Source organism: Ranitomeya variabilis, chromosome 5 (assembly GCF_051348905.1).
Source record: "Ranitomeya variabilis isolate aRanVar5 chromosome 5, aRanVar5.hap1, whole genome shotgun sequence".
In the NCBI taxonomy this organism is placed as follows: Eukaryota; Metazoa; Chordata; class Amphibia; order Anura; family Dendrobatidae; genus Ranitomeya; species Ranitomeya variabilis.
Window position 1 is genome coordinate 289,365,749 of NC_135236.1, and position 26,121 is coordinate 289,391,869.

Genomic DNA, 26,121 nt, shown 5'->3' on the forward strand with positions numbered 1-26,121 from the left:
GACCACATGGGGGGAGCAGACTGGAGATGGGTGTTTGTTAGAATGAACCTTAATGGCGGGGTGTGGGTAAACTCTATCCTGTAACCTGAAGAGATTATCCCTAATACCCACTGATTTTCTAAGATCTCTTTCCAACTTTCCAAGTACAATCTTAGTCATCCCCCCACTCTCACGGCGTCATTGTCTCCCTGACCCTGCACTAAAGATAGAGTCTTTAAGCCTAAGTCACACTAAACGACTTACCAACGATCACGACCAGCGATACGACCTGGCCGTGATCGTTGGTAAGTCGTTGTGTGTTCGCTGGGGAGCTGTCACACAGACAGCTCTCTCCAGCGACCAACGATCAGGGAAACGACTTCGGAATTGTTGAAACTGTCTTCAACTATGCCGAAGTCCCCCTGCAGCACCCGGGTAACCAGGGTAAACATCGGGTTACTAAGTGCAGGGCCGCGCTTAGTAACCCGATATTTACCCTGGTTACCATTGTAAAAGTAAAAAAAAAAAAAAAAAAAAAAAAAAAATAGAATTATTCTTACCGTTAATTCGGTTTCTAGTAACCCACCACGACAGCACACCTGGAGGATGTTACCCCTTTCCTAATAGGGACAGGAAATGACAAGAGGTTAAATAACCCCTCCCTCATCCTCCCTTCAGTGTTATTATAAAGGACCACAGGAGAATGAATGCTTCAAATTATATTTATTCTTTTCAGAACGTATATTAAGCAAAGGGAGGGATTACTCCTGCTGTCGTGGTGGGTTACTAGAAACCGAATTAACGGTAAGAATAATTCTATTTTCTCTAGTAACCCCCCACGACAGCACACCTGGAGCAGTACCCAAGAGTAATTTTTAGGGAGGGACTACAGCACTAAGGACTTTTTCTCCGAAGGCTAAGTCTTCTTTTGACATCAGGTCAAGCCTGTAATGTTTGGAGAACGTATGGACCGAGGACCACGTAGCCGCTCTGCAAATTTGCTCGATGGAAGCACTGGCTTTCTCGGCCCAGGAGACAGCTGTTGCTCTAGTAGAATGGGCTGTGAGCTTTCCTGGTGGTGGAAGGCCTTGAATTTGATAAGCCTCCAGGATTGCTCGTTTTATCCAATTTGCAATTGTGGATCTGGAAGTCTTCTTCCCTTTATTCTGGCCGAGAAGATGAATAAACAGATTTTGATCTTTCCTAAACTTCTCTGATGCATGAAGATAATAGAGTACCATTCTTCGAACATCCAAGGTATGGAAATGTTCCTCTTCCTCATCCTTTGGTTCTTGATAGAAAGATGGAAGAATTATCTCCTGCGATTTGTGGAAATCGGAGACTACCTTTGGGAGAAAGGATGGGTCTAATCGCAAGATAAGCCTGTCTTGAAGAATCTTCATGTAGGGCTCATTGATTGATAGGGCTTGTAGTTCACCCACTCTTCTGGCTGTTGTTATGGCTACTAGGAAGGTGGTCTTCCAAGCGAGTTTATCCATGGTTATGGAAGATAAGGGTTCAAACGGTGGCAGTGTAAGTCCTTTCAGGACTATATTCAGGTCCCAGGATGGAACTATATTTATGGGTCTTGGAGATATGCGGGATGCCGCCGTCATGAATCTTCTTACCCATCTATGTTCCGCTAAAGACTGGTCAAAATAGGAGCTCAAGGCTGCTACTTGTACCTTGAGGGTGCTGGGTCTGAGACCCTTCTCTAGCCCATCTTGTAGAAAATCCAGGATCTTGGCTAGGTTTGGCTTATCTGGGTTAGGTTGTTCAGGAGCACACCATGTGATGAACGTCTTCCAGATCTTATGGTAAATAGAATTAGTAACCGTTTTGCGGCTCTTTTGTAATGTTTTAATTACCCTCTTTGATAGTCCTCTAGTTCTCAAAATTGAGAATTCAGAAGCCAGGCATTTAGGTGTAGCCTCTCGGGATCTGGATGCAGTATTGGCCCCTGGTAGAGAAGGTCTTTGACCGGTGGAAGTGCTATTGGCCCATCTATCTTTAGACTGATGAGGGCCCCGAACCAACCTCTTTTGGGCCAAAGTGGAGCCACTAGGATCACCTTGAGTTTTTCTGCCCTTATTTTCTGCAGGACTTTTGGTAGGACTGGCAATGGCGGGAAAGCGTATGCTAGCGTGAATGTCCATGGCTGGACCAATGCGTCCACAGCTAACCCCGGATTCATCGGATCTAGCGAGAAGAACTGGTCTACCTTTGTGTTCTGGCTGTTTGCGAACAAGTCCACTTCTGGCTGACCCCATCTTTTGACTAGTATCTGAAAGACTTCTGGGTTTAGGCTCCATTCCCCTGGATGGACCTCTGTTCTGCTCAAGAAGTCGGCTTGTACGTTTATCTCCCCTTTTATATGTAGGGCGGATATGGAGAGAACATGTTCTTCGGCCCACGAAAATATTCTTGCTGATATTGTCTTTAGATCTTCGTGTCTTGTACTTCCCTGGTGGCGAAGGTGGGCAACTGTTGTCATGTTGTCTGAGTATATTTTTATGTGGGAATTTTGTACAAGAATTACCGCTGTTTTGAGGACTTCTTCCACTGCCTTTAGCTCTTTGAAATTTGAGGATTTTTGTGCTATTTCGGCTGACCAGGATCCCTGGAATATGTGCTGGTCTACCGTGGCTCCCCAACCTTTTCCACTGGCATCTACTGTTATGGTCACTGCTGGGACCTGCAACCAGGGAACTCCTCTTATTAGGTTCTCTTTTTGTAGCCACCATGTTAATGAGGACTTTACATACGGTGGTATGCGGATCTTTTTGTCTAGAGAACCTGGGGATCCGTCCCAGCTTGACAGAATAAATGTCTGAAGTATCCTGGTGTGGGCTTGAGCCCATGCCACCATCTGGATGCAAGATGTCATGGTACCTAGAACCGACATGGCCCATCTTAGAGATACACACTTCTTGTCCCGTAATGTTCTTATCTTTGATGTAAGCAGGGACCGTTTTTGCTCGGGTAAGAAAGAGGTTTGTCTGTGGGAGTCTAATAAGACCCCTAAAAAGATCTTTGTTGTGGACGGAACCATATCCGATTTTTTGGGGTTTATCACCCAACCCAGGGATGACAGGATCTGGACTGTTGTCTGAAGGTGTTCCTGTAGAATTGGAACCGTGGGGCCCACTACCAAGAGGTCGTCGAGGTATGGGATTATGCATATCTGCCGACTTCTGATGTACGCCATCACCTCGGACATGACCTTTGTAAAGATCCTTGGAGCTGCTGATAGTCCGAATGGGAGGACATTGAACTGGAAGTGGTCTATAACTTCTCCGCTGGTGACTGCAAACCTTAGGAATTTCCGATAGGTTGGATGGACTGGGACGTGGTAATATGCGTCCTGTAAATCGATGGTTGCCATGACGAAGTCTTGCCCTATTAAGGGTACTGTTGATCTGATGGACTCCATTCTGAATCTTCTGTAGGTTACATATTGATTCAGCGGTTTCAGATTGATTATCATCCGATGGGTTCCGTTTGGTTTCCTTATCAGAAATAGGCTGGAATAATGGCCCTTGTTTCTTTCGTCTTTTGGGACTGGGGAGATCACATTGTTGATTAAGAGATCTTCTATCCCAGTTATCAGGGTGGACTGTAGCTTTGGTGTTGATAACGTTGTAGTTTTCATTCTTTTTTGGGGGTATGATGTAAACTCTATTTTCATCCCCTCTTTGACCAATTTTAAGGTCCACTGATCCACCCCGATCTTTTGCCAGACTGGGAGGAAGTTCGAAATCCGACCCCCCACTATGACGGCGTCATTGCTTTCTCTGGTTTTGGGGTTGTGAAAGAAAAAGATTCCTGTCTTTCCCTCCTTTCGGATAGCTCCAGCGACCTGTTTTACCCTTCCCTCTGTATTGAGGGGTATGCTCCTGCTGAGCGCGGAAGGGTCTTTTCCTAGGGTTTCTAGGTTCAGGTAAGGTCTTTTTCTTGTCTGAAGCCTTCTCCAAAAGATCATCCAAGGCTGGTCCAAACATATACTTTCCTTTAAAAGGAATGGAACACAGCCTCATCTTGGAAGTCATATCCCCAGACCAGGATCTTAGCCAGAGTGCACGCCTTACTGAGTTTGACAGTGCGGATGATCTCGCCGTCACTCTCACGGATTCTGCAGAAGCATCTGCTAAAAAGCCTGTTGCTTTCTGGAAGATAGGCAAGGAGGCCAGAATATCTTCTCTTGGAGTACCTGAGGACAAGTGCTCCTCTAGCTGTCCCAGCCAGCGATGCATCGATCTAGCAACGCAAGTGGATACTGAATTGATGCTCAGTAAAGATGCTGACGTCTCCCACGACTTCCTTAGTAGTCCGTCCATCTTGCGTTCCAGAGGGTCTCTCAGTTGGGAGGCATCCTCGAATGGTAGCGTGGTCTTTTTGGCTACTCTGGCAATCTGGACGTCAACTTTTGGGACTTCTGACCAGCATGACGCTGTTTCGGCATCTACAGGAAATCTGTCTTTAATTTCTGCTGGAGTAGTCAGCTTCTTTTCTGGGGATTCCCACTCGTCCAGAACTAAATCTCGGATGTTTTGGTGAATAGGAAACACCTGACGCTTCCTAGAACGAAGTCCTCCAAACATCTCCTCTTGCACCGAGTGGGCCGTCTTTTCTTCCTCAACCTCCATAGTTTTCCTTACAGCCGTAAGGAGTTCTTCCATATCAGATGAAGAGAAGTAGTATCTTTCTTGCTGGACAGTCTCAGAGTCCAGGGATAATTCACCCTCCTCTGGGGGTTCGTCCGATGTCTCTCCCTGAGAGTCCTCCTGCTCTTCCTCCTGTGGATTAAGTTTTCTTTTCTTAGCCTCAGGAGGGCACTAGGAGATGGTGTAGGTTGGGAAAGAGTGGCTAGAGATGTTTTAATCTCCTGCTGGATTAAGGTTTTAATCTCTTCTATCAGGGATGGCCGTTCCTCGCTGACAATTTTGTCTGTGCATTCTTTGCACAAAGATTTTTTATATGAAGAGGACAGCTTCTTCATACAGACTGCGCATTTGCGGGTCATTTTTGTTTTGCTTCCTGATGTGGGTTCCTTGTCCCCCTAAAAAGGAAGGGGAGAAGGAATCATAAGACTACAACCCACATCAGGGAATGGACACCCGGGGCCAGATTACTCACTGGGGCCGGGATGGTGCTGTGTTCTGCAGGTGCAGAGCGCGAGGAAGCAGACATCTCCATAGTCTTCACCACACAGTGGTCCTACCTGCGATGTCTTCCTGTCCAGGGCCTGAATATATAGGCGACCGGACGTAGCACCTGTCCTCCTGCATGAGGACCTCCTCCTCCGGTGTCCGGAAGTACGTGGGGGGAGGACGCCGACGTCTTCCCTGCTATCTGCCTAGCGTTCCTGGCTGGAACGCACGAGGAACTTCCTGATTCAAAGAAGCCGGCCGGCGTCTGACGTCATATCCGGCCGCCGGCTTCAGACCGGAAGTACCTACACGCGCGCGTGTACGGAGGAGGAGAAGGGCTGGAGAGCTCCGAGAGGCCTCCAGCCGAAGAACGCCCCAGACCTTACCCGCAGGTGCGGAATGGCGGCGGAGAGTCCCGAGTCAGAGGAGACGGGAGCAGCGACAGGGAATGGACGTAAGTCTGATCCCAGCTGCCCGGCCAGATTGTCTGTATACCCCCCGGTGACCGCTGCCGGCACAGTGCACCTGGGATGACCTCTTCATCCCTAGTAGGGACAGGAAAGAACACTGAAGGGAGGATGAGGGAGGGGTTATTTAACCTCTTGTCATTTCCTGTCCCTATTAGGAAAGGGGTAACATCCTCCAGGTGTGCTGTCGTGGGGGGTTACTAGAGAAAAACACTACATACTCACATTCTGATGTCTGTCACGTCCCCCGCCGGCGTCCACAGGGTTAAAACTGCTTTCGGCAAGAGCGCTGCTAATGCACGCGCTGCTGCCGAGAGCTTCCCTGCACTGAATGTGTCAGCGCCGGCAGTAAAGCAGAGCACAGCGGTGACGTCACCGCTGTTACTGCCGGCGCTGACACATTCAGTGCAGGGAAGCTCTCGGCAGCAGCGCGTGCATTAGCAGCGCTCCTGCCGAAAGCAGTTTTAACCCTGTGGACGCCGGGGGACGTGACAGACATCAGAATGTGAGTATGTACTGGTTTTTTTTTTAACTTTTACAATGGTAACCAGGGTAAATATCGGGTTACTAAGCGCGGCCCTGCGCTTAGTAACCCGATATTTACCCTGGTTACAAGTGAACACATCGCTGGATCGGCGTCACACACGCCGATCCAGCGATGACAGCGGGTGATCAGCGACCAAAAAATGGTCCTGATCATTCCCCAACGACCAACGATCTCCCAGCAGGGGCCTGATCGTTGGTTGCTGTCACACATAACGAGATCGTTAGCGGGATCGTTGCTACGTCACCAAAAGCGTGACGTTGCAACGATATCGTTAACGATATCGTTATGTGTGACTCAGCCTTTATCCCTACCTCCTTTGGGGTAGCTCCACCTGCCCAACTTTCCCTTCCCTTTGTAGCCTGACCTCTTGGAGAGTTGGGGTCCAAGGCTGGTACATTTTGGGATTATCCTCTGGGAACCCCATCTTTTTGTCAGATGCCTTCTCTAGAATATCATCTAGAACTGAGCCAAACAAACTGACACCCGAGAAGGGAATGGAACACAGCCTGTTTTTAGATTGTGTATCCTCCGAACATGTTTTTAACCAGATAGCCTGCCAGGCAACATTTGATAAGGTTCTGTTCCTGGCTGCGAATCTGGCGGACTCCATAGATGTGTCAGCCATGAATCCCGTAGCTAGTTTAAGCAGTGGAATGGACCTCAGGATAACCTTCCTGGGGGCTTTACTCTTTAGGTGCTCCTCCAAGTCGTCAACCCACAGGTGCATGCACCGAGCGACCGAGGTTGCCGCTATGTTGGCCCATATTATGGCTGCCGTCTTCTAGGTTCTCTTAAGGAGACCGCCAGCTTTCCAATCCATCGGCTCCTTGAGGATAGAGGAGCCTTCGAATGGAATCAAAGTCCTTTTCGCCACCTTGGCTATAGGGACGTAAATTTTTGGGATGTCCTCCCAGGCTTTAATGTCCTCTGGTTCAAAGGGCAGGTGAAGGCTAAAGTCTCTGGGAAAAACAAACCTTTTCTCTGCATCCTCCCTCTCCTCCATGATCATCATGCAAATGTGGCTGTTAACAGGGAAGACTGTTTCTCTGGGATCTCAAACCGCTGAACATCTCGTCCTGTATAGAGAGATGTCTGGGTGTCCTCCACCTGCATAGTACTCCTGACTGCATGGAGGAGTTCGTCCGTATCCTCAGAGGAGAAGAGGTATCTCTTTCCCTCCTCTGGAGGGTCTGTAACTATTTCATTATCCTCCTAGTCAGACCCATCTGAGTGGAGATCTTCTTTGGAGCTTAGCTCCATCTCTCACCTTTGCCTTTTGGTACGGGGGCCACCTTGGGACTGGCCGTGAAGTGTGCGTAGGAAGAAGTCCAAAGATGAATGAACCTCTTCCCTGATAATGGACCTCATATCTGCTAACAGCGATGACTGCTCCTCCCTGATGATTTTGGACGTGCAAGACTGGCATAGGTGTTTTAACCAGGCATCCGGTAGTTTAATGCTGCAGATAGCGCATTTCTCTGCTTTCTTGCTATCATTTTTAGGTGCTGCAGAGGTGGATGCTCCCCCCAAAACAGAGTATGTGTCATGTGTCTTAGTGTGGCGTCAGGGGCCTGTCAGTGGGTATCTCTATACCAGCCTTCTACTCACGTACCCCTGGCCTTGATCCTCCATGCTCAACATACAGTAGGGAAGTCATACAGACATTTGGTAGCATTTTTATACCATACCGCTGTCAGACTCCCTTGTTGTTGTCAGGCTCCTTCCTGTTTGGTATACTTCCTGCGTTCCACCCTGGAACACACGCTGGCTGTGACCGGGAAGTGCTCTGCCCAGCCGCAGGGATGACGAAACTAGAAGTGCGCCCTGCCGTGTGTTCAGCATGCGGGAGGCAGACGCCAGAGCCGAGAGCCCCTTCACGGGAGGAAGCGGCTTGCAACCCAGGAGCAGCACTCACCAGGTAGGCTTAGGAACCCCCTTTCGGTGTGTGTCAGCAACAGACCGCTTGACAGCAGGAAGAGAGAGGCTGGGCCCCCGATCTGCGCTGGGTCTGCCAGGTACAGCCAGGAGGGATACGCCTCCGGAGCTCTTCTCTCGTGGTTCCTATCCTCACTGGCACAGAGAAAACCACTGAGGGGTGGAGATGAGAGGGCCCTTTTAACCTCTCGCTGTTTCCTGTTCTAGCAAGGATAAGAAGGAATATCTCCATAGTGTTGTCAGGAGGGATGACATGGAAAAGAAAGCTGTGACGTAGCTTTACACATACCACTCCATATGCCCCCTTCCTTCTCCCTCATTGCTCTTGAGGTCATATGACTTAACATTTGCTGCAATCCAGTTTATGGCTCAGTTTCTGCCCCATAGATACCTACCAGTGATTTCATTGCAAGACACATCCAGCTTCTGTAGGTGGATGTAACTACAGAGAATTTGAATATCATCTAATTTATGATCCTGAAAGAATAAGGATAACATATTACAAAGTGAAAATGTGTAGGATATGGAAAAAAATGCAAAACAATCACAATTTAATGGTTCATTTTCATGTTATGTAATTGGTATTGCTAGAAAGCATGAAAATAAGCAAATTTTCAATTGACTTGCCTTTTCTACCTACTTTCATTCTCCTGCTATGAGAACTTTCATCTTACATAGTGCACAAAATAAGAGATCAACCATCAGATTCAGGCCAAGTATGCGCAGTAGTTACATTTCATTTCTTAGCTAGTTCCTACTTATAAAGGTCCAGATTGTGGATGTGGGTGTCTGTTTGGCTAATAACAGTTCATTTTCCTTCTAGTTTTCTTCTCCTTCCTATTGCCCGTAACACCAGCCAAATATTTTTAATGCGAATAAGTCTTAGTAAGGGAAAACTTGTCACCCAAATAGCTAAACATACCATAGGCATCCTCAAGTTGTCTCTTGAGTAGTGATGAGCGAGTGTATTCGTTGCTCGGGTTTTCCCGAGCACGCTCGGGTGACCTCTGAGTATTTGTAACTGCTCAGAGATTTAGTTTTCATTGCCTCAGCTGAATGATTTACAGCTGATAGCCAGCCTGAGTACATGTGGGGGTTGCCTGGTTGCTAGGGAATCCTCACATGTATTCAAGCTGTCTAACAGCCGTAAATAATGCAGCTATGTCAACAAAAACTAAATCACCGAGCAGTCACAAATACTCGGAGACCACCCGAGCATGCTCCGGAAAAGCCGAGCAACGAGTACACTCGCTAATCATTACTCTTGAGCAGTTCAGAGGAAAGCATTCTCCTTAGTTTACTTATTCCTGTTTTCTGGCAGAGCGGGCTCTGCAACTTGAGTGACGGCTGTGGTGATTAGAGCTGTAGTATTAGTACTATAAAGCCCAGCCCAAGCACAAGATCTGCTGCAACACATTCAGCTTTTAATGGTTTGCTCCAAGTCTACACTGTTATAAACAAATTTACACATATTGATAACGAGGAATTTGAAAAAAGCACACCGGTCCAGAGAGTAAATGGTGGTTTACAACTGCATGTCCCTTCAGAACAAATATGTACAAGGGACAATGAGTGACACCTGAGAGATAGATGACCAAAATAAAAAAACCAAAGAAGGGAAGACCAAGGAGAGGATAAATTGTGAATTAAAAAAAATCGAGGGACAAAGAATGAGTGAAAAAAACTCATTAGACCTATATCAATACCAAGCACATTAATACAATTGATGCCTTTCCATGGCTGCTAATAGCACGTTTGCACTTTTACTAACGTAAAATTCTATTTCTGATTGGCATTTCCCGTTTCACATTCTTTGCCATTATTTATATTTTGTTTGCTGTTCATTATATACATGTTCTATACATTTTTTTTTAATTTGATTTGTGCGCCTCCATACAGCTTGCCCTCAGACTTGTTTTCAATAAAGGCTTTTATATATAAAAAAAGTTTTTTCACTCATTCTCATTCAATTTTTAATTCACAATTTAACAGATCCTCGGTCTTCCCTTCTTTGATTTTCTGTCTCTTCAGAAGCAGAGAACTAAAGGAGGAATTAGAGCAACCATCTGCTGAATAGAAATTAATAGACTGGAGAGAGGTGACTGGGATGTTCAGAGTTAACCCTTCTCCAGGAAAGTAACTACTGCCCTTTTTGGCCAGGCCCTAGAGGCCAGGCTCCACAGAAAGATAAAAATCTCTGATTGGAGGAGAATGACAGCAGAAAAAGCAATAGCAAATGTGCTTATTTTCATGCTGTCAAAATAATCAAAACAATTTAAGAACTTGAGAAAACCCCCTTGCCAACTAGTATCTAACAATAGTTAGACCACTCCCGGCACATTAACCCCTGGAACACTGCGATCAAACATGATCGCAGCGTTCCGGTGGCACAGAGAAGCATGGCGCAGGGAGGGGGCTCCCTGCATGCTTCCGTGAGACCCTCAGAGCAACGCGATGTGATCGCATTGCTCCGAGGGTCTCCTACCTCCTCCTCCCTGCAGGCCCCGGATCCAAAATGGCCGTGGGGGGCCTTCCGGGTCCTGCAGGGAGGTGGCTTGCAAGTGGCTGCTCAGAACATGCATCGGCAAGCCTCCCTGCAGTGCCTGTCAGTGCCTGTCAGATCGCTGATCTGTCACACTGCTTTGCAAAGTGTCAGATCAGCGATCTGACATTATAGTATGATGTCCCCCCTGGGACAAAGTAAAAAAAAAAAATGTACATGTGTAAAAAATATATATTGTTCCAATAAATTAAATACATTTCTTTATCTAAATAACAACAACAAAAAAAAAACAATAAAAGTACACATATTTAATATCGCTGCGTCTGTAACGACCCAACCTATAAAACTGTCCCACTAGTTAACACCTTCAGGGAACACCATAAAAAAAGAGGCAAAAAATAATGCTTTATTATCATACTGCCGAACAAAAAGTGGATATAAATAACCATGGTACTGCTGAAAACGTCATCTTGTCCCGCCGCAAACGAGCTGCTATACAGCATCATCAGCGAAAAAATAAAAAAGTTATAGTCCTCAGAATAAAGCGATACAAAAATATTTTTCATATAAAATAGTTTTTATCGTATAAAAGCGCCAAAACATAAAAAAGATATAAATGAGGTATTGCTGTAATCGTACTGACCCGAAGAATAAAACTGCTTTATCAATTTTACCAAACGTGGAATGGTATAAACGCCCCCCCCCCCCCCCAAAAAAGAAATTCATGAATAGCTCGTTTTTGGTCATTCTGCCTCACAAAAATCGGAATAAAAAGCGATCAAAAAATGTCACGTATCCGAAAATAGTACTAATAAAAAACGTCAACTCGTCCCGCAAAATACAAGACCTCACATGACTCTGTGGACCAAAATATGGAAAAATTATAGCTCTCAAAATGTGGAGACGTAAAAACTATTTTGTGCAATAAAAAGCGTCTTTTAGTGTGTGGCGGCTGCCAATCATAAAAATCCGCTAAAAAAACGCTATAAAAGTAAATCAAACCCCCCTTCATCACCCCCTTAGTTAGGGAAAAATAATAAAATTTAAAAAAATGTATTTATTTCCATTTTCCCATTAGGGTTAGGGTTAGGGTTGGGGCTAAAGTTAGGGTTGGGGCTAAAGTTAGGGTTAGAGTTGGGGCTACAGTTAGGGTCGGGGCTACAGTTAGGGTCGGGGCTACAGTTAGGGTCGGGGCTACAGTTAGGGTCGGGGCTACAGTTAGGGTCGGGGCTACAGTTAGGGTCGGGGCTACAGTTAGGGTCGGGGCTAAAGTTAAGGTTTGGATTACATTTACGGTTGGAACTAGGGTTGGGATTAGGGTTAGGGGTGTGGTTAGGGTTATGGTTGGCATTAGAGTTAGGAGTGTGATGGAGATAGGGGTGTGGTTAGGGTTGGGATTAGGGTTAGGGGTGTGTTCGAGTTAGGGGTGTGGTTAGGGTTATGGTTAGGGTTGGGATTAGGGATGTGTTTGGGTTAGGGTTTCAGTTAGAATTCGGGGATTTCCACTGTTTAGGCACATCAGGGGCTCTCCAAATGCGACATGGTGTCCGATCTCAATTCCAGCCAATTCTGCATTGAAAAAGTAAAAGTAAAAAATGCTCCTTCCCTTCCGAGCTCTCCCGTGCGCCCAAACAGGGGTTTACCCCAACATATGGGGAATCAGCGTACTCAGTACAAATTGGACAACAACTTTTGGGGTCCAATTTCTCCTGTTACCCTTGGAAAAATTCAAAACTGGGGGCTAAAAAAATAATTTTTTGTGGAAAAAAATAGTAGTTACTCACCGATAACAGTGTTTCTCTGAGCCCATAACGGCACCACGGAGAGAGGGGATCCGCCCATCAAGGACAGGTAACCTACAGATAAAAAGGCGGTACCTCTCTCCCGCATCAGTTTGTTAACAGAGCATAAAGGGAACATCAGGTTAATGATTACAAATGTTTCAACATTACTAAACCTTAATAAAGATACCGCGTGTTTAATGATTATATACATAACCAACATTGTAAGAATGTGCACACCCACGCGTGAGGGAGGGAATGTACGGGTGCCGTCATGGGCTCAGAGAAACACCGTTATCGGTGAGTAACTACTATTTTCTCTGTCCCCCATGACGGCACCACGGAGAGAATTGCAGAGACTGTACATTAGGGAGGGACTACCGCTTCCAGAACCCTTCTACCAAAAGTAAGGTCTGAAGAAGAAGTTAAGTCCAACCGATAGTGCTTAAAGAAAGTCGAAGGTGAAGACCAAGTAGCATCTCTACATATCTGGTCTATTGTTGCTCCGGCTCTCTCTGCCCAGGAGGCCGCCATCGCCCTAGTTGAATGAGCTTTAACTTCCCCTGGAGCTGGCATCCCGCTTGAGGTATACGCGAGGTTGATGGCATCCCTGATCCATCTTGCCAATGTACCCTTGGAGGCCTTTTTGCCTTTCCGAGGGCCCTGAAAACACACAAAGAGAGATCCTTCCTCTCTACACTCCCTAGTAGCCTCCAGGTAATGGATGAGACACCTTCTAACATCCAATGTGTGTAGTGATTTTTCCCCCTCGTTTTTAGGGTTAGGACAAAAGGAGGGAAGAGAGATCTCTTGGGACCTATGGAACCGGGAGGCCACTTTTGGCAAGTATGCCGGATCAGTTTTTAATACCACCCTGTCCTCCAATATTAGTGTGCAGGGTGGCCCGGCTGACAAGGCTTGTATGTCGCTAATTCTTCGGGCTGAAGTGAGGGCTACCAAAAGGGAGGTTTTAAAGGATAGAATCTTTAAGGGAAGTTCTTTTAAGGGCTCAAAGGGGGCTTTGGTAAGGGCTGTGAGAACTAGATTTAAATCCCACTGTGGGGCTTTACGTGAGGGTAGAGGCCTAGATCTTTCTGCCACCTTAACGAATCTGGAAACCCATCGATTCTTTGCTAGATTGTAATTAAACAGTGCCCCAAGTGCGGCAATATGAACCTTCAGTGTATTAGTGACTAGGCCTTTTTCCAGCCCATTTTGCAGAAATTCTAACACCGATTTGAGAGGGATTCCTTCGGAGACTTTAGCCCGAGGAAGAGAGGAATTTTTTCCAGATTTTACCATACTGCTTAGTAGTTGTTAATTTTCTACTTTTTAAGAGGGTTGACACTAGACCTTGAGAAAAGCCTTTCTCTATCAGTAACCCCCTCTCAAATTCCAAGCAGTCATGTGTAACCTCGCTACCTGCGGGTGTGATACTGGACCCTGGAATAGGAGATTGGGCAGGTCTGGGAGTATCCAAGGGTCTGTTATGGACATCCTTCTGGCCCAGGAAAACCAAGTTCTCTTCGGCCAGAAAGGGGCAATCAATATCACCCGGGCGTTGTCCTCCCTTATTTTCCTCAGAACCGCTGGTATCAGTGTGATAGGGGGAAAAGCATAAGCCAGTTTGTGCTTCCAAGGAATCATGAAAGCATCCAGTGCCACCGGGTTCCCTGCTGGGTTTATGGAACAAAAGGTGGTCACCTACCGATTTAGGTTGTTTGCGAAGAGATCTATTGTCGGAGATCCCCACATGTCCGTTATCTGATTGAATATGGACTGGTTCAGTTCCCATTCCCCGTTTTAGGCAGACCCGACTCAGGTAGTCTGCCTTGAAATTGTCCGCCCCTTTTATGTGAAGTGCCGTCAAGGATGCTAAATTTTTCTCGGCCATCTGTAAGATTGAATGTGTCACTTCCATCAGTGGTTGAGAGTGTGTTCCCCCCTGATGGTTTATGTAGGCCACTACCACTCTGTTGTCTGAAAACAATCTTACATGATGTGAGTGAAGGGGTTTTTGGAATTCTGTAAGAGCGAATTTTACTGCCAGTAATTCCCTCATGTTGGAGGATACTTCTTTTACGTCGTCTGACCATGTCCCCTGAACCACTAGATCGTGTAGGTGAGCCCCCCAGCCGATGGGACTTGCGTCTGTGGTTACCACCTTTGACACTGGGATTACCCATGGTAGACCGCGGCCCAAATTGCTGTCTTTTGTCCACCAATCTAGAGAGAGAATTGTATTTAACGAGAAGGTGAACTGACTTTCTAAATTTCCCTTCAGGGAAATTTCTTCTGCTAATATCTGCCATTGCAGTTTCCTTGTATGTGACTGGGCCCATTGGACGGCAGAAATGCAGGCTGTCATGGACCCGAGGAGAGACATTGCTTCTCGAAGCGATATAGAGGGGAGATCTCTTGCCCTGGACACTAACCCCACCATCTTTTAGATCTTTTCTTGGGGTAGGCGACATTCCTGGGAGATGGAATCCAGCGTGGTTCCCAGGTACTCCTGAATCTGATTCGGTATTAGTCTGGACTTCTTCAGATTCAGGAGCCACCCCAAGCTTTCCAAAGAGTCCATAACTAACTCTAGTTGGTTTTTGCAATGTTGGGGAGAGTTGCCTATTATCAGGAAATCGTCCAGATAAGGGACGATTAGGGTGTTTTGTTTCCTCAGGTCTGCCATGACTTCCGCTATCAATTTGGTAAATACCCTTGGGGCTATTGCGAGACCGAATGGTAGGGCCGTAAATAGTGTTGAGCGATACCGTCCGATACTTGAAAGTATCGGTATCGGAAAGTATCGGCCGATACCGGCAAAGTATCGGATCTAATCCGATACCGATACCCGATACCAATACAAGTCAATGGGACTCAAGTATCGGACGGTATCCCTGATGGTTCCCAAGGTCTGAAGGAGAGGAAACTCTCCTTCAGGCCCTGGGATCCATATTAATGTGTAAAAGAAAGAATTAAAATAAAAAAATTTGCTATACTCACCTCTCCGACGCAGCCTGGACCTCACCGAGGGAACCGGCAGCGTTCTTTGCTTAAAATGCGCGCGTTTACTTCCTTCCGTGACGTCACGGCTTGTGATTGGTTGCGTGCCGCCCATGTGACCGCGACGCGACCAATCACAGCAAGCCGTGACGTAATTTTCAGGTCCTGAATGCCTAATTCATAATTCTAGGCATTCAGGACCTGAAAATGACGTCACGGTCACATGGGCGGCACGCAACCAATCACAAGCCGTGACGTAATTTTAAAATGCGCGCGTTTCCTGCCTCCCGTGACGTCACGGCTTGTGATTGGTCGCGTCGCCCATGTGACCGCGACGCGACCAATCACAAGCCGTAACGTAATTTTCAAATCTTGAATGCCTAGAATTAGGCATTCAGGACCTGAAAATTACGTCACGGCTTGCTGTGATTGGCCGCGTCGCGGTCACATGGGCGGCACGCAACCAATCACAAGCCGTGACATCACGGAAGGCAGGAATCGCGCGCATTTTAAGCAAAGAAGGCTCCCTGTTCCCTCGGTAAGGTCCAGGCTGCGTCGGAGAGGTGAGTATATCCCTATTTTTTATTTTAATTCTTTATTTTACACATTAATGTTGTTTCGATACCGATACCCGATACCACAAAAGTATCGGATCTCGGTATCGGAATTCCGATACTTGCGGTATCGGAATGCTCAACACTAGCCGTAAACTGATAATGCTTTACCATCCCTCCTATTTCGATTGCCACCCTGAGGAATTTTTGGAAGTCTTTGTGAATGGGGACGTGGTAGTATGCGTCCTTTAAGTCGAGTACTACCATGAAACAATGCGTAAACAACATTTTGACTGCTGTCTTTATTGTTTCCATTTTGAAAGGTTCCAGAATCAGGTGTTTGTTTAAGTTTTTTAAATTGATAATTGTCCTGAAAGACCCGTCTGGCTTTTTCCTGAGAAAAATCGGAGAGTAGAACCCTCTCCCTTTTTCCTGGAGGGGGACCTCCCGAAGAACCCCTTTGTTCAATAATGTTGTGACTTCCTGTTCCAGAGCTATCCGCTCCTGTGGAGAAGCTCTCTGAGATGTCACCAGGAAGGACGGCTGAGGGAAAGTAAGAAATTTTAATTTCAGTCCCGATTGTACCAAGTCCAGAATCCAGGCACTGCTGGTTATCTTTTCCCAGGCTGAGAGGAAGAGGGCCAATCTTCCTCCCACCTGGGGCAAAAGTTCATTGTGGGGGTTTTTTGGTATCGGTGGGGCTTTTGTTGAAAATAAACCCTTTATTTTTATTCTTTTTGTCTTCCCATCTGTCCTGTGTCCTAGGGGGCTTCCTACGGAAGAATTTTTTACTCCGAAAAGGGCGTTTGTAAGATGGGTATTGCAGGACGGGAAAGGACTTCTTTTTGTCCCCTGCCTTTTCCAAAATATCATCCAGAGTAGAGCGGAAAAGAAATTCTCCCTCACAAGGAATATTACAAAGTTTTGTCTTTGTTTGGAGGTCTCCGGGCCAACATTTGAGCCAGAGGGCTCTTCTGGCTGCATTGGAGAATACCGCTGATCTGGCCGAAAGCCTGATGGAGTCTGCTGACGCATCGGCCAGAAAAGCGTCTGCCCCTTTCATTACTGGTAGAGTATTTAGTATACTGTCTCTGGATGCTTTATCCTTGAGCTGGGATTCCAGCTGGTCAAGCCACACCATAAGGGAGCGGGAAGTGCAAGCTGCGGCCACCGCTGGTTTTAGGCCCCCTCCTGCTGCTTCCTAGGAACTTTTTAAGAAAGCATCCGCTTTTTTATCCATGGGATCCTTCAAGACCCCCATGTCTTCAAAAGGTAGGGCAAACTTTTTTGATGCTTTAGCGATTGCTACGTCTAATTTGGGTGCTTTTTCCCAAAAGGAGCATTTAGGGTCTTCAAAAGGGTATTTCCTTTTGGGTGTAAGCAGGGCCTTTCTTAAAGGTTTTTTCCACTCTTTGTTTATTAAGGCTTGTATTTTATCATTAAGGGTAAACACCCTTCTTTTTTTCTGCTCCAGTCCACCGAACATGATATCTTGGACTGATTTTTTAGTGTGGGATTCAGCAAGACCCATGGTACTTCTGACTGCTTTAATTAGGGAGTCCGTTTCTTCTAATGGGAAGCAACTACGACCTCCCTGAGAAGAGGATGATGAAGAGGATGATGAAGAATCGGAGGAATTTGAACTAATCTCCCCGCTATCCGAGTCACTAGAATCAGATATAGGGGTTTTTTGTTTAATTTTTTTACGTTTTTTACCCTCCTGGAGAGACTTAAAGGTATCTTCCACCTGAGTTTTAATTAGTGTTTTGAGTTCTGTGGCGAATCCCGGAAGCCCTTCACAGAGAGTCTCCTCCATACAGGATTTACATAATCTTTTTTCCCATGAGGCCGGTAAATCTTCTTTACAAAGTGCGCAGATCCTGTGTTTGGACTTCCCTGCGCTCTTCCTTCCCTAAAACAAGCAAGAGAAAGGTAGGCTCTATTAGCCGGAGCATTCACGGAGATCACTCACCACCTGGTGTACCCTCAGTACCGGCTGTGGATGGTCCGTATCAACTGTCTGGTGCTCCTTTGATCCGGATGCAGCACTAGAATTTTTGCTGTGCCGAGATCCAGACCGTGCTCCAGCTCCACGCCGCTGGACATGAGAGGTCCCTTGCCCCTGCTGTCGGCGTTTCTGCTGCTGCTGCGGTGCCTGCGTTTGCTGCGCTGGTGAGCCCTGCAATTCGGGGTCACTCATAGCTGCTGGGGAATGCTGGCTGTACTCCATTAGAGCAACTAGCCAGGGAGTCAGGCTTCATTTAAATATTCTACGCGCCAATTTCCGCGCGCTCCCCGACGCTTAGCAGTGCGCATGCGCGAATCCCAGCATGCCCCGCGTTGTCCCAGCAAGCCCTGCGCCGCCCAGAATGCCCTGTACTGACCAGAAGGCATTGCGGCACCCGCGCGTGCGCATTACCAACCAGGAAGTCCGGCAACACGCCGCTGGTGTCTCCTGATGCGCCGTTCGAGCGCGCATTGCCGCACCGTGCTCCACCCATGGAGGGACCCCACACAGTGGAATTCGCGCGGGTGTGCCATGTGGAATCCCCATGAAGTAAGGATTCCTCTAGGAGCCGCAGAGCTGCTGCTGCGGTCCCCCGCTCACCCTAGAGATCTACTGATCCCAGCGGTGGCACTTCGGGTGGCCCAGCCTAGCCGAGGCAGGGAACCCCCGCTGCCTGAACCGGTCTGACTGGCCCCGGAATCCAACGACGATCTGAGGTAAGATCTGCTGCAGGTCCCGTCAAGGACAGGAAACCAAACTGATGCGGGAGAGAGGTACCGCCTTTTTATCTGTAGGTTTCCTGTCCTTGATGGGCGGATCCCCTCTCTCCGTGGTGCCGTCATGGGGGACAGAGAAAAAGGATTTTTTATTTTCACGGCTCTCAGTTATAAACTGTAGTGAAACACTTGGGGGTTCACAGTACTCACAACACATCTAGATAAGTTCCTTAGGGGGTCTAATTTCCAAAATGGTGGCACTTGTGGGGGGTTTCAATATTTAGGCACAACAGGGGGCTCTCCAAATGCGACATGGCGTCCCATCTCAATTCCAGTCAATTTTGCATTGAAAAGTCAAATGGCTCTCCTTCCCTTCCAAGCTCTGCCATGCGCCCAAACAGTGGTTTACCCCCACATATAGGGTATCGGCGTACTCAGGACAAATTGTACAACTTTTGGGGTCCCATTTCTCCTGTTACCCTTGGTAAAATAAAACAAATTGGAACTGAAGTAAATTTTTTGTGAAAAAAAGTTAAATGTTCATTTTTTTTTTTAAACATGCCAAAAATGCCTGTGAAGCACCTGAAGGGTTAATAAACTTTTTGAACGTGGTTTTGAGGGGTGCAGTTTTTAGAATGGTGTCACACTTGGTTATTTTCTATAATATAGACCACTCAAAGTGGTCTCTAAAAAAAAAGAAAACGGTGTTGTAAAAATCAGAAATTGCTGGTCAACTTTTAACCCTTATAACTCCCTAACAAAAAAAATGTTGGTTCCAAAGTTGTGCTGATGTAAAGTAGACATGTGGGAAATGTTACTTATTAAGTATTTTGTGTGACATATCTCTGTGTTTTAAGGGCATAAAAATTAAAAGTTGGAAAATTGCGAAGTTTTCAAAATTTTCGCCAAATTTCAGTTTTTTTCACGCAAGAAATATCAAAGAAATGTTACCACTATCATGAAGTACAATATGTCACGAGAAAACAATGTCAGAATCACCGGGATCCGTTGACGCGTTCCAGAGTTATAACCTCATAAAGGGACAGTGGTCAGAATTGTAAAAATTGGCCTGGTCATTAACGTGCAAACGACCCTTGGGGGTTAAGGGGTTAAAGTCAGAACTTTGTAGAGCCTCCTTTTGCTGCAATTACAGCTGCAAGTCACTTTGGATAAGTCTCCATGAGCTTTCCGCACCATGCTACTGGGATTTTCGCCCATTCATGAAGGCAAAACTGTTCCAGCTCCTTCAAGTTAGATGGTTTCCTTTGTTGAACAGCAATCTTCAAGTCTGACCACTGATTATCAATTGTATTAACCCCTTAACGACCGCCGATATGCCTTTTAACAGCGGCAGTTAAGGGTACTTAAACCACAGCGCCGTTAATTAACGGAAAAAGTGGAAAAAGTGGAAAAAGTGGAAAAAAAAGTGGAAAAAGTGAATAGCGCCCCCAGAGTCGGATTTTCTCAGGGGGCTCGGTTACCGGCGGTAGCCAAGACCCCAGAGAACATGATTCGGGGTTTTTTTACCGACCCCCGAGTTGCGATCGCCGGTAATTAACCGTTTACCGGCGGTCGCAAAAAAAAAAAAAAAAACGCGATATGCCATTTAATTTCTGTCCTCCGATGTGATCGCACATCAGAGGACAGAGAAATGGGGTCCCCGATCGCCCCCGATACTCACCTGTCTCCCCCGGTGCTCATCGTGGCTCCCGATAGGCGCCGCCATCTTCTTCCGGCCAAAAAATTGTGGGCGCATGCGCCCGCCGGCCGGCACCCGGAGGATCTTTGGGGTCTCGGCTGCCGGGGGTAGCCGAGACCCCAAAGAACATGATCGGGGTCGGTTTTTACCAACCCCTGTTTTGCGATCGCCGGTAATTAACTGTTTACCGGCGACCGCAAAAAAAAAAAAAAAAGCGATGTGTAATTCTCTGTTCTCTGATGTGATCGCACATCAGTGGACAGAGAAATAGGGGGATTCGGGGACCCTATCATACTTACCGGTGTCCCTGGGTCCTCCTGTGTCCTCTCCTGGCCGCCGGCTTCTTCCTTCGGTAAGAAAATGGCGGGCGCATGCGCAGTGCGCCCGCCATGATCTGCCGGCCGGCAGCTAGAGGAGTTGGGGCGAAATTTAGGGTTAGGGCTAGGGTTAGGACTAGGGTTAGGGGTAAATTTAGGGTGAGGGTTAGGGTTGGGGCTAAATTAAGGGTTAGGGTTGGGGCTAAATTTAGGGTTTGGGTTGGGGCTAAATTTAGGGTTAGGGTTAGGGCTAAATTTAGGGTTAGGGCTAGGGTTAGGGCTAAAGTTATGGCTAGGGTTAGAGTGGGGATTAGGGTTTGGATTAGGGTTGGCATTAGGGTTAGATTTGGGATTAGGGTTAAGGTTAGGGTTGGGATTAGGGGTGTATTGCGATTAAGGTTAGGTTTGAGGTTAGGGTTGAGATTAGGATTAGGGGTGTGTAGGATTTAGGGTTCTGATTAGGGTTATGGTTGTTTTGGGGTTAGGGTTGTGATTATCAATAGGGTTGTGATTAGGATTATGGATCGGGTTGGCATTAGGGTTAGGGGTGTGTTGGGGTTAGGGTTGGAGTTAGATTTGTGGGGTTTCCACTGTTTAGGTACATCAGGGGGTCTCTAAACGCCACAGCCAAAAAGTCAAATGGTGCTCCCTCCCTTCCGAGCTCTGCCGTGCGCCCAAACAGTGGTTTACCCCCACATATGGGGCATCAGCGTACTCAGCATAAATTGGACAACAACTTGTAGGGTCCAATTTCTCCTGTTACCCTTGTGAAAATAAAAACATGGGGGCTAAAAAATCTTTTGTGGAAAAAAAAATATTTTTTATTGTCACGACTCTGCATTATAAACTTCTGTGAAGCACTTGGGCATTCAAAGTTCTCACCACACATCTAGATAAGTTCCTTGGGGGGTCTAGTTTCCAAAATGGGGTCACTTGTTGGGGGTTTCTACTGTTTAGGCACATCAGGGGCTCTCCAAACGCGACATGGTGTTCGATCTCAATTCCAGCCAATTCTACATTGAAAAAGTAAAACGGCACTCCTTCTCTTCCAAGCTCTGTGGTGCGCCCAAACAGTGGTTTACCCCCACAAATGGGGTATCGACGTACTCAGGAGAAATTGCACAACAACTTTTGTGGTCTAATTTCTCCTGTTACCCTTGTCAAAATAAAAAATTGGGGGCAAAAAGATCATTTTTCTAGAAAAAATGCGACTTTTTATTTTCCCGGCTCTACGCTATAAACTTCCGTGAAGCACCTGGGGGTTTAAAGTGCTCACCACACATCTAGATAAGTTCCCTAAGGGGTCTAGTTTCCAAAATGGTGTCACTTGTGGGGGGTTTCCACTGTTTAGGCACATCAGGGGCTCTCCAAACGCGACATTGCGTCCGATCTCAATTCCAGCCAATTCTACATAGAAAAAGTAAAACGCCACTCCTTCTCTTCCAAGCTCTGTGGTGCAACCAAAATTTTTTTTTGTTAGGGAGTTATAAGGCTAGGTTCAGATTGCGTTAGGGTAAGCCGTTTAGCGCTAAGCGCTAGCGGATTGCGCTAACGCAATGTCTTTTTAGGGGTCGCGTTAAACGTCCCCGCTAGCGCAGATCCCCGATCTGCAAGCAGCGTCCGAGGCGCGCCACAAAAGAACGGCACATCGCTAGCGCGTGCCGAAAATGGCACGCGCTAGCAAGGCGCTTTAACATTGCTGGAAATGGGAGCGCTAACGGACGCGTTGCACAGCGTTAATTTCGCCGTGCAACGCTGTCCGTTAGCGCTCACACTAAAACGAAATGTGAACCTAGCCTAAGGGTTAAAAGTTGACCAGCAATTTCTCATTTTTACAACACCATTTTTTTTTAGGGACCACATCTCATTTGAAGTCATTTTGAGGGGTCTATATGATAGAAAATAACCAAGTGTGACACCATTCTAAAAACTGCACCCCTCAAGGTGCTCAAAACCACATTCAGGAAGTTTATTAACCCTTCAGGTGTTTCACAGGAATTTTTGAAATCTTTAAATAAAAATTAACATTTAACTTTTTTTCACAAAAAAATTTAATTCAGCTCCAATTTGTTTTATTTTACCAAGGGTAACAGGAGAAAATGGACCCCCAAAGTTGTTGTACAATTTGTCCTGAGTACGCAGATACCCCATATGTGGGGGTAAACCACTGTTTGGGCGCATGGTAGAGCTCGGAAGCGAAGGAGCGCCATTTGACTTTTCAATGCAAAATTGACTGGAATTGAGATGGGACGCCATGTTGCATTTGGAGAGCCCCTGATATGCCTAAACATTGAAACCCCCCACAAGTGCCACCATTTTGAAAAGTAGACCCCCTAAGGAACTCATCTAGATGTGTTGTGAGAGCTTTGAACCCCCAAGTGTTTCACTACAGTTCATAACGCAGAGCCGTGAAAATAAAAATTATTTTTTTTTCCACAAAAATTATATTTTAGCCCCCAGTTTTGTATTTTCCCAAGGGTAACGGGAGAAATTGGACCCCAAAAGTTGTTGTCCAATGTGTCCTGAGTACGCTGATACCCCATATGTTGGGGTAAACCCCTGTTTGGGCACACGGGAGAGCTCGGAAAGGAAGGAGCACTGTTTTACCTTTTCTCGTCAAACAGAGAAGGAGGGCACCATCAACGGTAGTAGCCAAATAGTACAGGGGATCTACCCAAGAGTATGTCAAACAACTATAATAAACCAAAAAGAAAAAGAGACATACCAAAATTTGGGGAACACCCTAAATATAATAATATATAGAAAAAGTTTATTTATTCCAGTCCAAACAACACATACCTTATGAATAACAGTTACATAAAAACATGAGCATTAAAAACATCAGTAGTGAAAACCACCTCAAAAGAAACAGAGGCAGGCGTGAAAAAAACCCAAACCGAGGGTCAAGTGCACACAGTAACTCTATATAACTCAATACCTATATTTAATGCGAAGAATTATTGTAGGACATGATAACGTGTACTGAAAAAACGATAAAAAATATTATGTCCAACAGGCATAGAGAACAGGAACATGTACCCACTACCACCCTCCATGAGCAGAGCATGGAACAATAACCAAATATGCAGCTGAAACCTACAATACAGATACATGGGGAGAGGGTGGATACAAGACCTGTGAGAGCGTGACGGAGCAGTCCGAGATGGCTGATACCGCTGCCAGCCTATATAGCCACGCTGCAAGTCCCATTAATCATGTCCCTACAAAGAGTGTGCACGGCCCCAGAGAAGATTCAGGGGGGGATTAAGAACCCGACGCGTGTCGCCACCGCCGTGGCTTCATCAGGGGTAAGAAATGGTATGCGCCATTGAACTCAAAAATTACACTATAAGTACTTTACCCGATAGCATGAGATCCCGAACAGCTGTAGAAGGAGACGCCGCATGCGACCGGAAATGACATCGCACCGGAAACCACAAGAGGTGTACAGCTCGTACACTAGGTGTGCCAAGATGGTGGCTTGAAAACTATACAGCGCATGCGCATGGTGCATCATAGAAGATCCCTGTCTATATTGAAATAGACCGACCGCCTACAATGAAATGATCTATACGGGGATATGAACGGGAAGTCACAGCGCTGCTGCAGCCACATACCCCACATTATGTCTATCATGATTAATACCGCACACCAAAAACCTAACTATTGTGAATACAGAAAAAGCTAAATGCAATGATATTGAAATTCGGCATAAATGGCGTGCTCGCATAAATGACTTTGAGCAAAAATTAAGAGGTTCTCGTAAGTTACCTCTCTCCATAGGTAAGTAAAAGAACACATACATGTCCTACTATACATCCCCGGATAATATGGAGAATACCAGTACTAACAGAGCGGTAAACGAACCTCCTATTACCTCAGGCATCAAGCCACAGTACATGTAACCCTAGCGCCGCATATCTAGGGATAACGCCGAAAGGAGGCTGTATCATATCAATATGATGTGTGCTACTCTATATCACACAAAACTAAAAACAGAGTGAGGGACATCTAGGATTTATTATTTATTATTGGGGTATGTGGCTGCAGCAGCGCTGTGACTTCCCGTTCATATCCCCGTATAGATCATTTCATTGTAGGCGGTCGGTCTATTTCAATATAGACAGGGATCTTCTATGATGCACCATGCGCTGTATAGTTTTCAAGCCACCATCTTGGCACACCTAGTGTACGAGCTGTACACCTCTTGTGGTTTCCGGTGTGATGTCATTTCCGGTCGCATGCGGCGTCTCCTTCTACAGCTGTTCGGGATCTCATGCTATCGGGTAAAGTACTTATAGTGTAATTTTTGAGTTCAATGGCGCATACTATTTCTTACCCCTGATGAAGCCACGGCGGTGGCGACACGCGTCGGGTTCTTAATCCCCCCTGAATCTTCTCTGGGGCCGTGCACACTCTTTGTAGGGACATGATTAATGGGACTTGCAGCGTGGCTATATAGGCTGGCAGCGGTATCAGCCATCTCGGACTGCTCCGTCACGCTCTCACAGGTCTTCTATCCACCCTCTCCCCATGTATCTGTATTGTAGGTTTCAGCTGCATATTTGGTTATTGTTCCATGCTCTGCTCATGGAGGGTGGTAGTGGGTACATGTACCTGTTCTCTATGCCTGTTGGACATAATATTTTTTATCGTACTGGGTGCATTCTTTCATCTGTTTGAGCTGAGGGGTTTGGTCATATATGCCATGTGCCTATTGGCCACACGCAGGTGTTACATACTTGTCTGTTCAATATCTCCCTTATCGTATGTACTGGGTGCTGGACAAGCCAGCCTAGTGTTGACTGCTATATAAATACTAAATGGTTATTATATAGTTTGGCTGGTCATATAGGGCCCATTCATTTCAGTGGACCTTCTAAATATAGGTATATGGTGATATCATATTCTTGGGAAGAACTAGCTCACTGAGGCATTTATTCCTACTTATTCTATGGGCATAGAGTTCTCATCCCATATGCCAGTATTTTCAGTACACGTTATCATGTCCTACAATAATTCTTCGCATTAAATATAGGTATTGAGTTATATAGAGTTACTGTGTGCACTTGACCCTCGGTTTGGGGGTTTTTCACGCCTGCCTCTGTTTCTTTTGAGGTGGTTTTCACTACTGATGTTTTTAATGCTCATGTTTTTATGTAACGGTTATTCATATGGTATGTGTTGTTTGGACTGGAATAAATAAACTTTTTCTATATATTATTATATTTAGGGTGTTCCCCAAATTTTGGTATGTCTCTTTTTCTTTTTGGTTTATTACTGTTTTACCTTTTCAACGCAGAATTGGCTGGAATTGAGATCGGACGCCATGTCGCGTTTGGAGAGCCACTGGTGTGCCTAAACAGTGAAAACCCCCCAATTATAACTGAAACCCTAATCCAAACACATCCCTAACCCTAATCCCAAAGGCAACCCTAACCACACCCCTAACTTTGACACAC

General features: G+C 46.2%; 1 protein-coding gene across 2 annotated transcripts in view; it reads right to left on the bottom strand.

The window, feature by feature from the left end:
* Window positions 1-26,121, bottom strand: part of LRGUK (leucine rich repeats and guanylate kinase domain containing) — a 111,498-nt gene that overhangs the window by 67,269 nt on the left and 18,108 nt on the right. The window contains exon 3 of one of the 2 annotated variants that reach the window (XM_077264442.1): window positions 8,474-8,555. The exons of the other annotated variant lie outside the window; for it this stretch is intronic. Within the exon in view, the coding sequence (XP_077120557.1) occupies window positions 8,474-8,555 (82 nt within the window). The remainder of the gene's footprint in view (window positions 1-8,473; window positions 8,556-26,121) is intronic. 2 annotated transcript variants of the gene reach the window in all.